Source organism: Giraffa tippelskirchi, chromosome 10, assembly GCF_054371585.1.
Source record: "Giraffa tippelskirchi isolate mGirTip1 chromosome 10, T2T-mGirTip1v1.2.pri, whole genome shotgun sequence".
NCBI classification, from domain to species: Eukaryota; Metazoa; Chordata; class Mammalia; order Artiodactyla; family Giraffidae; genus Giraffa; species Giraffa tippelskirchi.
In genome coordinates this window covers 146387038-146403352 of record NC_137284.1, presented here as the reverse complement: position 1 = coordinate 146403352, position 16315 = coordinate 146387038, and the positions used below count along the sequence as shown (strand labels likewise).

At 50.8% G+C, this 16315-nt stretch overlaps 1 protein-coding gene across 4 annotated transcripts in view; it reads left to right on the top strand.

Annotated features, from left to right (window-relative positions):
• HIPK2 (homeodomain interacting protein kinase 2) overlaps positions 1–16315 on the top strand; it is a 199866-nt gene extending 183551 nt beyond the window's left edge. For all 4 annotated transcript variants that reach the window (XM_081533201.1, XM_081533200.1, XM_081533199.1 and 1 more), the window contains exons 13-15: positions 5220–5464; positions 11082–11242; positions 12312–16315. In XM_081533201.1, the coding sequence (XP_081389327.1) occupies positions 5220–5464; positions 11082–11242; positions 12312–12782 (877 nt within the window). In that variant the 3' untranslated portion in view covers positions 12783–16315. The remainder of the gene's footprint in view (positions 1–5219; positions 5465–11081; positions 11243–12311) is intronic.

The following is a 16315-nucleotide window of genomic DNA, read 5'->3' as shown; positions in this document are numbered from 1 at the left end:
TGACCCTGGTCCTGGGAGCATTTTGTGATGGTGCCAGGAGTGGGGAGGTTAGAGCTGGGGGCGTTTCCTCTAATAACATCTTACTACACAACAGACTGCTCACAGGCCCACCCCACCCCCCACAGAGAGCAGCTGTGGCTTCTTCCGCCAGTTCTTTTTTTTTTTTTTAAAGGCAGCTCTCCTTCCTCCCAGTGTGTTGTGGGTTAGTCACTCAGTTGTGTCCAACTCTTTGCTACCCCCTGGACTGTAGCCTGTCAGGCTCTTCTGTCCATGGATTTTCCAGGCAAGAATACTGGAGTGTGTTGCCATTGCCTCCTCCAGGGGATCTTTCCAGCCCAGGGATCGAACCCAAGTCTCCTGTTTCTCCTGCGGGCGGATTCTTTACTGCTGAGCCATCAGGAAAGCCCCAGTGCTCCTTCCCATCTCCACAGCTTTCCAGAGCTCTTGCTGCTCTCAGATTCCATGTCCCTACTTTGGAGGCTTAGGGACCTTTCGCCAGTGCCCCACTTTCTAGTTCTTCTGCCACATCTGAGTCGTTCGTCCCCACCTACCCTGTGACTCCCATTTGCTTTCTTGTCCCTGAATAAGCATATGGACTTTAAAACTTGAGATATAATTTGCGTACCATATAGTTCACCCATTTAAAGTATACAGTTAAGTGGTCTGGGGCCTATTACATTAATTTCTTTTCAGTTGTGGCACTCAGTCTCAGTTCAGTCCCTCAGTCCTGTCCGACTCTTTGCGACCCCATGAACCGCAGCACGCCAGGCCTCCTTGTCCATCGCCAACTCCCAGAGTCCACACAAACCCATGTCCATTGAGTCGGTGATGCCAACCAACCATCTCATCCTCTGTCATCCCCTTCTCCTCCTGCCCTCAATGTTTCTCAGCATCAGGATCTTTTCAAATGAGTCAGCTCTTCGCATCAGGTGGCCAAAGGATTGGAGTTTCAGCTTCAACATCAGTCCTTCCAATGAACACCCAGGACTGATCTCCTTTAGGATGGACTGGTTGGATCTCCTTGCAGCCCAAGGGACTCTCAAGAGTTTTCTCCAACACCACAGTTCAAAAGCATCAATTCTTCTGCGCTCAGCTTTCTTTATAGTCCAACTCTCACATCCACACATGACTAGTGGAAAAACCATAGCCTTGACTGGACGGACCTTTGTTGATAAAGTAATGTCTCTGCTTTTTAATATGCTGTCTAGGTTGGTCATAACTTTCCTTCCAAGGAGTAAGCGTCTTTTAATTTCATGGCTGCAATCACCATCTGCAGTGATTTTGGAGCCCAAAAAAATAAAGTCTGACACTGTTTCCCCATCTGTTTGCCATGAAGTGATGGGACCGGATGCCATGATCTTAGTTTTCTGAATGTTGAGCTTTAAGCCAACTTTTTCACTCTCATCTTTCATTTTCATCAAGAGGCTCTTTAGTTCTTCTTCACTTTCTGCCATAAGGGTGGTGTTACCTGCATATTTGAGGTTATTGATATTTCTCTTGGCAGTCTTGATTCCAGCTTGTGCTTCTTCCAAGCCCAGCATTTCTCATGATGTACTCTGCATGTAAGTAAATAAGCAAGGTGACAATATACAGCCTTGATGTACTCCTTTTCCTATTTGGAACCAGTCTGTTGTTTCATGTCCAGTTCTAACTGTTGCTTCCTGACCTGCATACAGGTTTCTCAAGAGGCAGGTCAGGTGGTCTGGTATTCCCATCTCTATATATATGTAATAAAGCTTGCCACTTTAACTATTTTTAAGTGTACAGTTCAGTGACACTAAATACATTCACAGTGTGTGCAGCCATTACCACTATTTCCAAAACTTTTCCATCACCTCAAACAGAAACTTTGTACCGTTAAGCAGCAACTCCCCAAACTCCTCTCCCCACCCCCCAGCCCCTGGTAACCAACCTCTAATTTACATTCTGTCTCTACAAATTTGCCTATTCTAGGAATCTCGTATAAGTGGAATCACACAATATCTGTCCTTTTGTGTCTGGCTTATTTCACTTAGCATAACATTTTCAAGATTCATCCATATTGTAGTATGTATCAAACCTTTATTCATTTTTATGACTGAATGCTATTCTGTTGATAAGCTGATGGGCACTGAGGTTATTTCCACCTTCTGGCTATGGTGAATACCACAGCAGTGACCGTTAGCATACAAGTGTCTGTTTTGGCTTTCAATTCCGTTTTGTACTTACCTACACCAGAATCACTGGGTCATACAGTAACTGTTTACCTCAAACTGTGTTTGAGGAACAAGCATGTGGGCCTTTTGCATTTCAGCTGTTATAAGTAGGAAGTGTAGTTCTTTATCCCCTGCAGGAGGAAATGGCAACCCACTCCAGTATTCTTGACAGGAAAATCCCATGGACAGAGGAGCCTGGTGGGTTATAGTCCACTGGGGTCAAAGAGTCGGACGTAACTGAGCAACTGAGCACACATGCGCATAGTTGTTCTTAATTAAGATATATCCATTTTATCAAAGTTAGAATGAAGAACTGTAAGTATATGCAATCAGTTCATTCCTTGCCTTCTTCTGAGTTCTTAATTATCATCTGCACAGCTCACTTGACAGTTCATCATGGAAGCCTTTATGACATCCTTTCTCTTTAACTGATTATTTTAAAACTTTTAGTGTATAACTTGTCATGTTTTTATACAACCCTTCACTGAGATTTTAATCGTCTCCTAGGGCGGAGACACATATTATATTTCTTTATAGAGAAATTCCCTGTAGCACCTAGCATAGATCTCCAAGGTATCTAACTGATGAGTTTTAACTTCTTTCCTATCAGTCTTCTGGTTTATTCCTAGACTAGAAACTTTTCCAGCAAGTCTGTACCTTCATAGAACTCATTTTGCCTAGAGATATTTTTTTTCTTGCAAACCCGTTTTCACATGTTAAATGAGGTAACGCTAATAATAGAAGCTAGTTTTTATAGAATACTTACTCTGTGTTGTGTACCATTCAAAATACTTCCTGTGTGTTTTCTCATTTGAGTCTCAAAACAAGCCTGTGATGTAGGTACTGTTATTATTATCTACGCCTTACCGATAAGGAGATTGAATCGCTTGGAGGCTGAACGGTCACCCAAGGCCAGCAGCACTTGCTGAAGTTAGACATCTGTCTGCCGGGCCTGTGTCCTTACCCACAGACACAGAGAGGGACCCTTCCACCCTAATCCGGGGGGGACAGAAGGTACAGCCCCAAGAGGAATTATCCAGCCCAGATGTCAGCAGTGCAGGCTTCAGGGAGCAAAGCATCAGGCCTCCTGTGGACTCACTCCCAGCCCCTCAGCCTTTTGTAGACCAGCAGCCCTGGGGCTCCAGTTCCTCATTTCTCCATTGCCCTCAGGTGGGGCAGAGATCAATCTTCGAATCTGGCCTGTCACTGGCTGTGCGACCTTGGGCAAGGCACCTGGGTTGGGAGGTGGCAGTGTTGTGGCTCCATTAGGCGCTCTATAAATACCGGCTTCTTAGCCAAGTGGTTGGACACTGACCATCTTACTTGGGCAATCGATATTTCTTAAAAATAGATGATCAATATACAAAAATAGATGTGATCTATTTTTACACCTTTCACAATAAGCAACCAATTCCGTATGTGTCATCCCACCAGCCTCTCACTGAGCTGGGAGGCAGACAGAATTGGTTCCCAAAGTGACAAACATAAATATCTCAGGAAAAAAGAAATGTGCTGGCCCACAGCCAGGCAAGGCCTGTTACTCCCCATCAGTGTATGAAGTCTTGGTTCTAAAACGAAGACCAGGGGTTCAGAGCAGCGCCGTCACAGGAGTCTTTTACCCCCACCCCATCCTCAGCCCAGCAGTGGAGAAGCTGCAGGAGGGTTGGGACTTCCCTAAGATGGGGGACTTGTGGGTCTTGGGGGGCCTGCATGGCAAAGCCATCGCCCCTCCTGTCCCCAGAGCAGAGAGGTAGCTGAGGCTGTGGGGTCCAGCTCCGATTCCTCAGCTGCGGGTGGGATTAGCGTGGTCAGCACCTCACTCTCCCATCCCTCTCACTGCATCCCAGCCCCTCTTGGATGTCTTATCCTCTCTTGCCTAAATTGGCAGGTTCTCCCAGGCCCCTAATAAAGCCTATGGTCTTCCTTCCCAGGGGTGTTTTTCTTCCACACCACAGCCTCGGGTTGCCGGGGTCTGGCTGGGGGCTCTGTGTGCTTTTACGTCCCTCCCTGATGGCTCAGAGGGCGCTGTGTGAAATGGAATAACTCCTGCCTTATCAGTAAACAAGAATGTCACAGCCGTCAGCTATTTCGCGCCTCCAAATGTAATGTCAAATGGAGTATTTCCTGCCATAGTAAACAGGGATGTCACAACCTAGCTATTTTTCCTTAATTGACAATAACCTTTTAATGTTCAGACTACTTGCCCCTTGCTACAAACTTCTCTATAACCTGATTCCTCCCCCTACCTCCTTGGAACAGTTCCCTCAGGATCACTTGAGATGCTGTCTCTCTGACTCCAAGTCCTAGGTGGTTGTTGTACAGTCACTCATTCGTGTCCCACTCCTTGCAACCCCATGGACTGCAGCCTGCCAGGCTTCCCTGTCCTTCACTATCTCCCAGAGTTTGCTCAAACTCATGTCCATTGAGTCAGTGATACCATCCAACCATCTCATCCTCTGCCATCCCCTTCTCCCACCTTAAATCTTTCCCAGCATCAGGGTCTTTTCCAGTGAGTCGGCTCTTCGCATCAGGTGGCCAAAGGATTGGAGCTTCAGCTTCAGCATCAGTCCTTCCAATGAATATTTAGGGTTGATTTCCTTTAGGATTGACTGGTTTGACCTCCAAGCGGTCCAAAGGACTACGAATTCCCACCAAACAAAAGATAACTCTCAATTTCTAGGTTGTGACTGTTGCCAGTGCTTCCCCCGCAGGTCCACTGAGCCCTGCTGCATGGGGGAGAACCCAGGCCTGCCCAGAAGGTTCTCTCACCCCATTTCCAGAAGCTTCTGTGGGCCCCACTCCAGCCCCTTCTCTTGTCCTCACATCATCCCCACCCCCACCCCCGCCGGTGAGACTGGTGACGCCTGGGTTTCCCCATCAGGGTTCTTGAAAGCAGAAGTCACATTCCTACCCTCTCTCCTGCTCTGCCTGCCCCTGCCTGCAGCAAATATGGCTCTGCCCGGCCAGTCAGGTGTCTCACCTCACAGCCTCTCACAGTCCTGGTTTCTCCCTTTGCATTTCCAGCACTGTCTCCAAGCAGAGAAAAAACGTCATCAGCTGTGTCACAGTCCATGACTCTCCCTACTCCGACTCCTCCAGCAACACCAGCCCCTACTCCGTGCAGCACCGCACTGGGCACAACGCCACCACCTTCGACACCAAGGGGAGCCTGGAGTCGCACTGCACGGGGAACCCCCGGACCATCATCGTGCCCCCCCTGAAAACCCAGGCCAGCGAGGTGCTGGTGGAGTGTGACAGCCTGGGGCCAGGTAATTCGGGGCGGGGCTGCCAGGAGCATCTCTCTGGAGGCTGGTTTTCCGCTTCCTGCTGCTCGCAATCTTGTTACAGGAGCACTTAATAAGCCCTGGGGTGGGGGGAGTGGGTGGTTCATAGATCTTCACCAAGGATCCTGTTTGAGAAGATTCCTTGTTGTCAGCCCAGGCGGCCAAAGATAACCTCATATCTGTCACAAAAAGTCCTCCCTGTGATGACGGCCACTTCATTTCTAAACTATATCTCATGGTGGATGGATGGATGGATGGGTGGGGAGTCTGCAAAGAGTTTGTCGCCTGAGTGGGAACAAGCCTAGTCAGCCTTCAGTGTTTTCTACTGAGGGTGGCTTTCTTTGCTCTTGAGGGACCGTCCTCAGGAGCCATATGTTCTGGAGTTTTTCCATTTGGGCACCCCTTAGGTTTCTCACACCTGGAGGCAGTGCAAACATTCAGGAAAGTGAGAAGGGAGCCTTTATTTTTTAAGATGGGAGGGGTGAAATCGAGAGAGATGGTGAGTAAGGGAACCAGTGGGTCCTGTGGCCAGTGCACCCATTTAGGAAAAGACACACCTGAAAGTTGAGAATCTGGGCATTGACCCCTCAAACCTCTACATGCCTCGCACCCTTGAGTCCTCAGGTCACCTGCATGTAACCCAGTTATAAAGATTGCAGCCTTAAAGGCACACATCTTGGTGTGAGGGGCTCGCCTGCTTAATTAACAGTGAAGGTGTCAAGACGGTGTTGAAAACCTTAAGACCAGCCTTTTACTGAGCAAGAAAAGAAGGTCATATCCCTTTTCATCTGTAATCCAAAATCCAAAAAGCTCTGAAAGCCAGATTTTAAGTTCACGGCAAACTCAGCTGGTAAAACCTGACCTGAACTAACCAGAGGCTGTTTGTAAGTCCCTTTGTCATATTCCTATTTGTGTCATAGTCATATTTGTGCCACTTGGTGAAATGTCCCAGTATTTTGTAACAGAAATATTCACTTCTTTTTATTATGTGGTTAGTGCCCAAGGCTCCTTTGAGGGTAGCCTAAAATGTTGGATATGTATCAAATTCCCTTCTAAAATCTGCAAGTCTTGATTTCAAAAGTGTCTGACCCCAGGGCTTTCCGATCATAGATTGTCGATCTACAAAACGAGATGATGAGTGTTGTAAATTGAGGATGCCCGTGTTCCAGGACCTCTCAGAGGAACTCCGTAGCAGAAACAGCCCCTTTACAGTTCGGGACAGTGGTCTGTAAGAATCGGCTCAGAACAGACCTTACCCAGGTCCTCTGGGAATTCATAAAGGCAGGAGTAGGGAGTGAGTAACTGATGCTGAAATTCCCTTGGCCTTTTAAACACAGTGGAGGATTCATGAGAGAGTGGCCACATCATCGCAGGTTAGGCGTCTTCCAACTCAGAGCTTTGTCGGTCTTGGGGCTGGCAAAATTGGGAGTTACTGAAACTTTAAGATGAGGTGGTCCAACCCCTAGTTGAGACCAAGCTGGCCTTTGGTTTCCTCACCAAAGGAAATCAAAGGCCAGCTTTGCCCCGCCTGACGGAGCAGTTTTCTGTCAGGACCCAGAACAACAGCGAGGTGGACGGAGGCGGCTTTGTGGAGCCCGCAAGTCACCCCTTTCACATTCCGATGCCCGTTTCCACCATCAGCCATCGCGCTGTGGGCCGCCCATGGCGGTTTTGAGGACTCACCCCACTACATTTCCACAAAGACTGTTAGAGCTGAAGGGATGAGAATCTCTCAGGGATACTTTGGACCAAAAAAAAAAAAAGTAAGTTATTCTCAGAAAGGCTGCTGTTTCTAAAGCACCTCGTGCTGCTGTCTCTGGGGAAGCCCGTGGTGTGATTTCCTGATGTAAAGAGACATGTATGTTCCCCTATGAGGACCTGCCTTCCTAGTGACAGCAGTAGGCAGGAAGGAGCTTCATTCTGGTCCCTGTCGACCCACCAGCCTGTGGTGTCTCTCAACATTGACACCCACCATTAGCGGCACAACCCTCCTAGCTCAGCTCAGAAGAATCAGGAGAGCAGCCTCCCTCGGCCTCCTGGGGCCCATTCAGCCCCTTTATGGCCAAAGTGTGAACCGGCCACCTTTGCGGGGATCCCAGGGTTCCCTGAGCCCTCTCAGGTCAAGACAGAGGCTGTGCAGTCCATTTTCTTTCTTTTTTTGGTTCATTTTCTCTCAGTGCTCATCCCCTCTGTGGGTCCCAGTTCAGAAAGGATCCCTGAGAATGTCTCACATAGCCTCCTCAGGTCTCCTGGGGTAGTTAAGGTTCTTCTGGAAGGCAACAGAACGAACTCTGCACTGTGATAAGGAAAATGCAGGACTGAGGGAAAGGTCAACCACTAAGTCCCGGATGGGACAGAACTCCTTGATCTGAGCCACTGGAGGCCCAACGCCTGCTTTCTGGGCACTGCCTCACCCTGACCCAGTGACCCCCAGGCTCCCACTTTCCCTGGCCCAGGAGACAGGACTTGATGGTCCCAAGTTGGGGCAGACATCTGTTCCTTGAGCATCAGCCTTAGCCAAGGAACAAGACTCAATAATAAAGACATCAACCATAACTAACACCGTTAAGAGCTTAACACGTGCCAGATACTAAGCATTCTACGTCCTTTAACTCAGGTAATCCTCACAACGACCCTAATGTAGTTTCCATTACTTTCGCAGTTTTCCACATAGAAAAATAGATGCACAGAAAGGTTAACTCCACTACGGCCATGCGGCTGGCCCTCCAGGGCTCACCCGGGATCTGAAGCACTCTGCCACCCGCCTTGTATAGACAGGGCCACCGGGTGCCACCCGTGAACCCAGGCCTGTTCCCAAGCAGCGGATCTTTGAGAGCAGCTAGGAAAGATGGAGGGCAATAGGAGAAGGGGACGACAGAGAATGAGATGGTTGGATGGCATCTCTGACTCAATGGACATGAGTTTGAACAAACTCCAGGAGATGGTGAAGGACAGGGAAGCCTGGCGGGCTGCAGCCCACAGGGTCACAAAGAGTTGGACACGACTTAGGGACTGAACAAGGCTCGGGTAGAGAGCTCTGTACATCCTTCCAGCTCCAAAATATGCCCCAAGAACTTGACCTTCAGCACTTGCCTTCTCCACTCCAAGGTCACTTCATTTCTCTCTGCAGGAGGAAATTCCTATTTTAGTCTCTTGGTCCCTTTCAAGACCCCCTTCCCTGATTCTGGAGTCCCCTGCTTGGGTGACTTGACAAGCTCTGACCCAGCCCCCCACCCCTGTCCCTGCGATGATGGTGGCCTGGCTCTGTCACATCCATTTCATCTGAAGTTCTCTAACCTCTTCACTTGCAGGCTCAAGCTATGGGTCCCTTGCACTTAATAGTTTCTCTCTCAAGTATAATTACCACAAAGTGCTCAGAGCATTGACACAGAAGCAGAGAGGTGCCGTCCACAGCTGGGCCCAGGCAGCCTGCACATCCGGTGATCAGGGTAGGGAGGAGCTGAACACCAGCACAGTAGCTCCATGGCTGAGTGATAGAGACTGAAGTTGTCCTGATAGCCAACATCTACAGCTTGCCGTCTTCACCCTCCAACCCCACCCCCAGGTTTTGGGGGGCCTTTGAGAGTCTAACCAATTTTGGCCTGAGCACAGACCCTGATTCCACGACGCAGGTCAGCTGTGACCACCAGGGCCAGGCTGGCTCCTGCTCTCCTGGAAGCTTGTGAAGAATATAAATTCCTGGGCATCTTGCGCGTCAGTGGGTAGGATGGGAGGGCCACTGGGCACCGATGCACAGCTGAATTTGGGGTCTCTGCTAGGACCCGCCCCTTCCCAGAGAGGCAGCTCTCCTTTTCCTGGGGCGGGGTGGGGATGGCTGTTGCCTCCAGGGAAGAGGCGCCTCTCACCCTGTGTGCTCCCCAGTCTCCTGCTCCCAGGTTCCCGATTTGCCTTCCCTCTCCAGCTTTGTCTCCATCAACAGTTCATCAGCATTCTCTCTTGCCGGCCCCAGGCTCAGGCATCTCCTCATCACGACTTTGATCTCATCATCCTGGGATTTGTAATAGAATTGATTCAACCTAGTTATGTCACGTGTGCTTCATTAATTGTTAGCATCCCTACCCCCTAGAACAGCCAGAGGGTGCGGAGTATGCTCAGTCACTCAGTTGTATCTGATTCTTTGCGACCCTGTGGACTGCAGCAAGCCAGGCTTCTCTGTCCATGGGACTCTCCAGGCCGTGCCCTCCTCCAGGGAATCTTCCAGATCCAGACCCGCATCTTTTGCATCTCCTGCATTCACGTGCGGATTCTTTACCACTAGCGCCACCTGGGAATGACCAGATGTGCTCTTTTTACACTCACAGTCCTGGGGCGCCTGATTGAGACCATATCAGACTTTTGTGTTTCCCAAAGATGCTCATCCCCAATAAATCTTCCGAATTCTCACAACTCACAGCACAAGAAATAGCCCTGCCTTCTGAGGTCCTGGGTTCGTCTTGCCGCATCTCCTCTTACTGAGGTCTTCTCTTTAAGTCCCTACTCTGGGAGACTCCCTCATATGTGGATGGTTTTAGAGTCGGGGAGTCTGCAGAGGACACTGCAGATTTTGGCAAGTGTCTGGACTCCCTGTGCTAAAGGCCTCTTGGCATGCACTGTGGATCACTTCCTCTTTATCTAGACAAAGCTTCAGGACAGGAATACCTGATGTCAGGAGAGACGCTGAGAGATAGGTGAGCCGTCACACTCAATTCCGTATGTCCCGTGCCCGTGCGTGCATTCCTCTGACTTTGCCCCGGAGACACAAGTCCCACACTGCTGAGAATTGCTATTCACAGGTCACTCGGCACCAACAATGACTGAAATGGTTTCTTTAATATAAACTGCCTCCCCCTCTTCATTTTATTCTGGTTGTTCCCCCCACCCCTGGATATATTGTTGTTGTTCAGTTGCTAAGTCACGTCCAATGCTTCACGACCCCAAGGACTGCAGCACTGCAGGCTTCCTTGTCTTTCACTATCTCCTGGAGTTCACTCAAACTCATGCCCATTGAGTCAGTGATGCCATCCAACCATCTCATCCTCTATTGCCCCCTTCTTTTGCCCTCAATCCTTCCCGCATCAGGGTCTTTTCCAGTGAAAAGACTTTGGTCACATAAGGTGACCAAAGTATTGGAGCTTCAGCATCAGTCCTTCCAATGAATATTTAGGGTTGATTTCCTTTAAGATTGACTGGCTTGCTCTCCTTGCTGTGTGAGAGACCACAGTCCTTTTTTTGAGACTCAGTTTTCTGTACCCTGCTACATCTGTCACTGCGTCTCTGCATCTTAGCAGGTGCCCCCCCACTGCACCCCTGGCTGGAACACAAGGAACCTCAGAGGGCTCTCCTTCTGCCTCTTAAGACGACCCTTGGGGTTTTCAGTGTCACCAGGTAGTAATTCTAAAGTCCTTCAGGGTTTGCTCCCAGCCAGTGGAACAAGCTGCAGCCCAGGTGTCAGTTCAGAGTCAACATCATCACTGGGTGATGGGGGATCGTCCAGTCTCGGGACTGTGTCCTCGAAAGACTACTGTTGTCCCCCTAGGGCAGGGTCTTCTGAGCAGCCAAGGACCTGTGACTGACCTGTGCCCTTTTCCTCCTCACAACATAGTCAACACCAGTCACCACTCGTCCTCCTTCAAGTCCAAGTCCTCCAGCAATGTGACCTCCACCAGCGGTCACTCTTCAGGGAGCTCAACTGGAGCGATTGCCTACCGGCAGCAGCGGCCAGGACCACACTTCCAGCAGCAGCAGCCTCTCAATCTCAGCCAGGTAAGCGTGCATGCCCCCCCTCCCACCTCCCCCCTCCTCCCACCAGCTCACCAGGTACCCTGGGGTAGCAGGAAGTGCCCCGGTGAGCTCTGGTGTTCTCCTTCTGCTGGGGGTCACCTTGGGGAAGGTGGATCCTCAATTCACGGAGAGCCAGTCCAACACGAAATGACTTGTCTTATGTTCAGAAGCACTTAGTGACGCAGTGCCCGCTTAAAAATAGTCTGGCCCACATGTTGCCCTTTCAGCCCAGCAAAGGGTAAAACACTGCGTCCCAGCCCACTAGGGCCAGAACCCCAGAGACAGACCTGCAGTCCAACCAGGCCAGGCCTCCTGAGACATTACAGTGAAGGGGGCCTCACACAGGGACCCCAAACCCAGGAAAAGAGCCAGCAGACTTGGGAGACAGTGGGTGATGCTCAGGGGAGTATCAACCAGGCAGTGTCTCCATGGGCAGCACTCGGCCTGTGTGTCTAGGATCACTCTGGTCTGAATTGCAAAGTGGACTCCAGCCCTGCTTCCTTAGCAGCTGGGAGGTAAGATAAGGCCACGTGTGTGTTGTGACTCAGCGTCTCCGGCTGAGAGAGGGTGGCTTCATTTGTATGTGACTTCAGAAAACGGCGACGTTACTGAGAGCCTGCTGTTTGGGGAGCAGGACTTCACAGTGAGGCAGAAAAGTGGTCCGCACTCAGAGACGGGCCCGTGTGACAATTCACAGCTGCAGGATGTCCTCGGAAGACACGCTGTCTCCTGCTGCCTCTGCAGCTGGCTCTGTCAGTGTGTCACCCGGCCCAGGAAACAGCGGGGCACCGCCTTGCTTCTCGGACAGGTTGACTGATATTTTTCCCAGCACGTGAAGGAGGAGTCTTCTGTGATCCCTGCCGTGTTGGCCTCCCCACCCTCCTCCTGACTCTCCTCCCCAGTCCTCACTTCTGCCTCCTCCCCACTCTCTCCGCCTCCTCCTCCCTCTCTGCCTGCTCCCCCATGCTCTTTTGCGCATGCATATGTCCAGTCCCCCAGTTCCCCGCCCCCCGCCCCCAACGTGGCCCTCCTGGTCCTTCTCCTCCTCCAGGCTCAACAGCACATCGCCGCAGACCGCACCGGGAGCCACCGACGGCAGCAGGCCTACATCACTCCCACGATGGCCCAGGCTCCATACTCCTTCCCGCACAACAGCCCCAGCCACGGCACTGTGCACCCCCACCTGGCCGCCGCCGCCGCCGCCGCCCACCTCCCCGCCCAGCCCCACCTCTACACCTACACGGCGCCCGCGGCCCTGGGCTCCACGGGCACCGTGGCCCACCTGGTGGCCTCCCAAGGCTCGGCGCGTCACACCGTGCAGCACACTGCCTACCCAGCCAGCATCGTCCACCAGGTCCCCGTGAGCATGGGCCCCCGGGTCCTGCCCTCGCCCACCATCCACCCGAGTCAGTATCCAGCCCAGTTTGCCCACCAGACCTACATCAGCGCGTCTCCAGCCTCCACAGTCTACACTGGATACCCACTGAGCCCGGCCAAGGTCAACCAGTACCCCTACATATAAACACTGGAAGGGGAGGGGACGGGAGGGAGGATGGCCAGAGGGAGAGGAGGAGGGACAGAGGGGGGAGCTGGGGCTTTTGTACTGAAGATGCCGCACAGAAACAATGCAAACGGGCAGGGGTGGGGGGCAGGGGGCAGGGACGGGACACAGGTAAAACTTGAACTAGGAAGTAGGAGGACTGAGAGCGGAGCAGAGAACATTTTGAAAAGGAAGGGATTTAAGGAGGGAGGAAAATCTATTCTTTTTATTTTAAAAAAGAAAAAGGAAAAAAAATAAAAATAAAACGTCAGTAACCAAACAAAAAAACCACAGCTCACAAACCCGTTCTGCACCAAACTGGAAAGAAGGAAAAGAAGAAGAGCCACGGAAGATTCCGGAAGTAGGGGGAGGGGGGCCTCCGTTTTTGATGAACTTTATGAACTTTTCAAAGATTATTTTCATATGGCAGCAAGTGACGTTTAAGAATTTGCTGTCAGGGACACCTGATATGGAAATCCAATAGATTTTTAATGATTGAACGTAAGGATTAGGGATTTTTCCAGAACTCTAAAGGGTCAGCAGCCCTCTAGAAAGCTCAGGCTGTGTCCTGAAGAGGCTGGTGTCTGGGGGTTGGGCCGGGCTTGGCGGCGCCTGGTTCTGGCCCACTTGCTGGGACGGATGGGGAGGGTGGGTGCGCGGCTGGGCTGAAGGAGGACCCTGAGAGACGGTGTGTTTTCTCTTTCTGAGCACTCTGGATAAATCCCTAAGCAATGATATTCCTCAAATGTCATTAATGATGTATGTTGCAAACTCTCGCTTTTTTGGGGGGGGTCTTTTCTGAAGACATCTTTTCTCTCTGAGTGCATCCCATGTCTCGTAGCATAGGGCTCGCGGCGTGGCCAGCACCCTGGTAAATGTAGCAGTGTGCACCTGTCTGTGCTGCTTTGTGTTCACCCCATTGATACCAATAGACTATTCCTCACTGTAATTGCACAAGAAAGGCGATCTCACGCAGGCACGTCCCCCGCGCAGTGGTCCAGGTGCACCCTCCTGTCCCCGGCACCGCCTCCGGCTCTCGCAGACTTGGTTTTTACATCCTTCCCTTCTAGTGCCTTAGCGACCGGGGACTCGGTTGAGGGTTTACTTCCACGGTACTCCAAGAAGCCGGCTGAGGCGAGTCTCAATCTCTCAGCCCTTCTTCTGTGCTGTTGCAACATTTTACTCTGGTCTTTTCCTTTTTTTTTTTTTTTCCTAAATTTTTGTTTTATTTTAATAACCTGTTGTCTTTCCCAGGCTGTTTGCTAGCAGAGGGGTGTCAGGGAACTGGCAGGGGCTAGGAGAGCCGGTGGGTCTGCAGAGGGCTGCGGAGGTGGATGGTGGTAGGTGAGGCAGACGCTGAAGATGGCTTGGCGTGGCTTTTTCCTGGTGGACAAAGCAAGAGAGACTGACTCCCCACCCTGCACCCTCGCCCATTTCTGCCCCTAGCGGGCTAGCTTGGCTGTCTGTGGGACCACAGGTCCCATCTCAGTTTCAGGAATGTTGGCCTTGCACCTCACGCAAGGAGCAAAGGAGAGGAGCAGCCTGCAGCCTCCAGGCCAGGCACTGGCTTCGGGTCAGTTGCCTGCCCACCTTCTGCAGGGCAGAGAGCAGGCCTGGTGGCCCACCCTGTGTTCTCAGACCCACTCCACACTCCACTCCGCCAGCCCTGCCCATCTGGCCTCTGCTTCCACCCTGCTACCCCACCAGGCTGTGTTTTGCTCTCAACCATTTTCCCAGATCCCTTTCTCTGTAGACAGCAGGCAACTGTCATTTGCTGCTAAATCTTTCCTCACGTTACCCAGGCCTACCCCAGGCATGCCTTCGTTTCTGGTCTTTGAGGGTTCTGGTGGGCAGAAGGCTGGAGGGACGTTCACGAGGGTGAGCCGGTGATCATGGACCGCCCTTGGGAAAACACGCCCAAGGGCGGTCAAGCTTCCAAGGAAGTTTGCCATTTGCCCTCTGTGCACCCTTGATACGTTCTGGAAATTTCCTCAGGCTTTGAACAATGGTGGGGGTGAGGGTGGAGAGGTCTCTCTATCCATAGCAAATTACTCTTACATACGAAAATGTTGGGAGGTGCTGTCTGGTCCCAGATGGGATTTTTAACTGTGGTCCTCATTGTTTGATGCTTGATGTGGAGCCCCTGACCGCAAAGCCAAGTTGCCAAGGTGCAGAGGGATCGCTCCCGGTTTTGGACAGCAGTCCGCACCCATTGTCCCTCACTTTCCTTCCCCATCCTGCGGTCTCCCTTAATGATCTACTGTGAAAGGTGTTCTTAATCTTGATATCCGACCTAATTCAGTAACGAAGCCCAGCCCTTACCTTAGCTCTTAGCTGTGAAATGTGAAATAACTCTGGAAAATATCCCCTCTCCATGCATCAATTCTACTTATCCTACAAAGAAATCGGTCCCCAGGTTGGAACCAGCTTAGTCCCAGCCTCAGCCCGGAAGGAAGGAAGGACCCCGTGTCCACCGGGGAGCCGCCTGCGGCAGGACACGATGGTGTGTGTCCTCCTGGCGCCACAATCAATGCGTCTTTATCCGGACGTGGGGAAGTGCCACCATTCTGAGACAACAGGAAAGTGGTCCATGGGGTTGGGGGCGGGGAATGTCTCCGGAGGACACGTGAGCCCGAGCACTGACAGAGCCACGCCAGCCTGCAGACGGATCTCTGTTCTGGACTCGCGGCATCCAGAGGGCAGCAGTGCCCCATCCGAACCTCCCCGTGCCCAGTCGCACAAGTCATGGCTGCAAAGGAGCCAGCGTTTTTGCCTTATTGGGTAGCATACTGGACCCCTGGTACTGTTCACTTCCAGCGCTTTCTAGATCTGATCTTTTAACAGGAAAAGACAACGTAGCCTTCCACTTTAATGAAAATTATTTTGTCTACTTAAGTTGGAAGTTACTCTTTCACCTGACATTTTCTTTCCTTTCCTTCCTGATCAGGAAATGAAAGTTTCATGCTGCTCATAAAGATAATATTATTGTACTAATTATTTTGGTTATTAACCTTTGTAATTATTATCCTAATCATCATTTTGATATTTTAGTTGGGGTTTTAAAGTGCACATTTATTCCAAGTATCTTTGTGTTTTCTCTTTAATATTTAAATTTATTTTATTATATCTGTGAGTATCTGAGTAGACAGGAGGGACATCCAGATGTCCAGTTTTGTCAGACCAAAAAGAAAAGAAAAGAAGGAAGGATTCAGGAATCAGGCAAAAGCTGTCAAGAATGATCCACCAGAGAACAAAAGTCTGAAGAAGAATCAAAGCCTTTATCTCTCTGTAAGCCAACTTGGGCTCTGGACAGCATGGTCCATGGTCACCATCAAGACTGGATTTTTCTAGATTCTAGACTCAGTGGCCTGGGAGGAGATCTGAGGAGGCATCTCGGAGGCTGAACCCTCAGTATGGTCCTCTCCGACCTTCCCTGCACTTCTGAAATCTGCTAAATAGACCCTGGGCCTGCCTTGCATCTGATACTGACCTGTCAAGCAAAAAAAAAAGAAAAA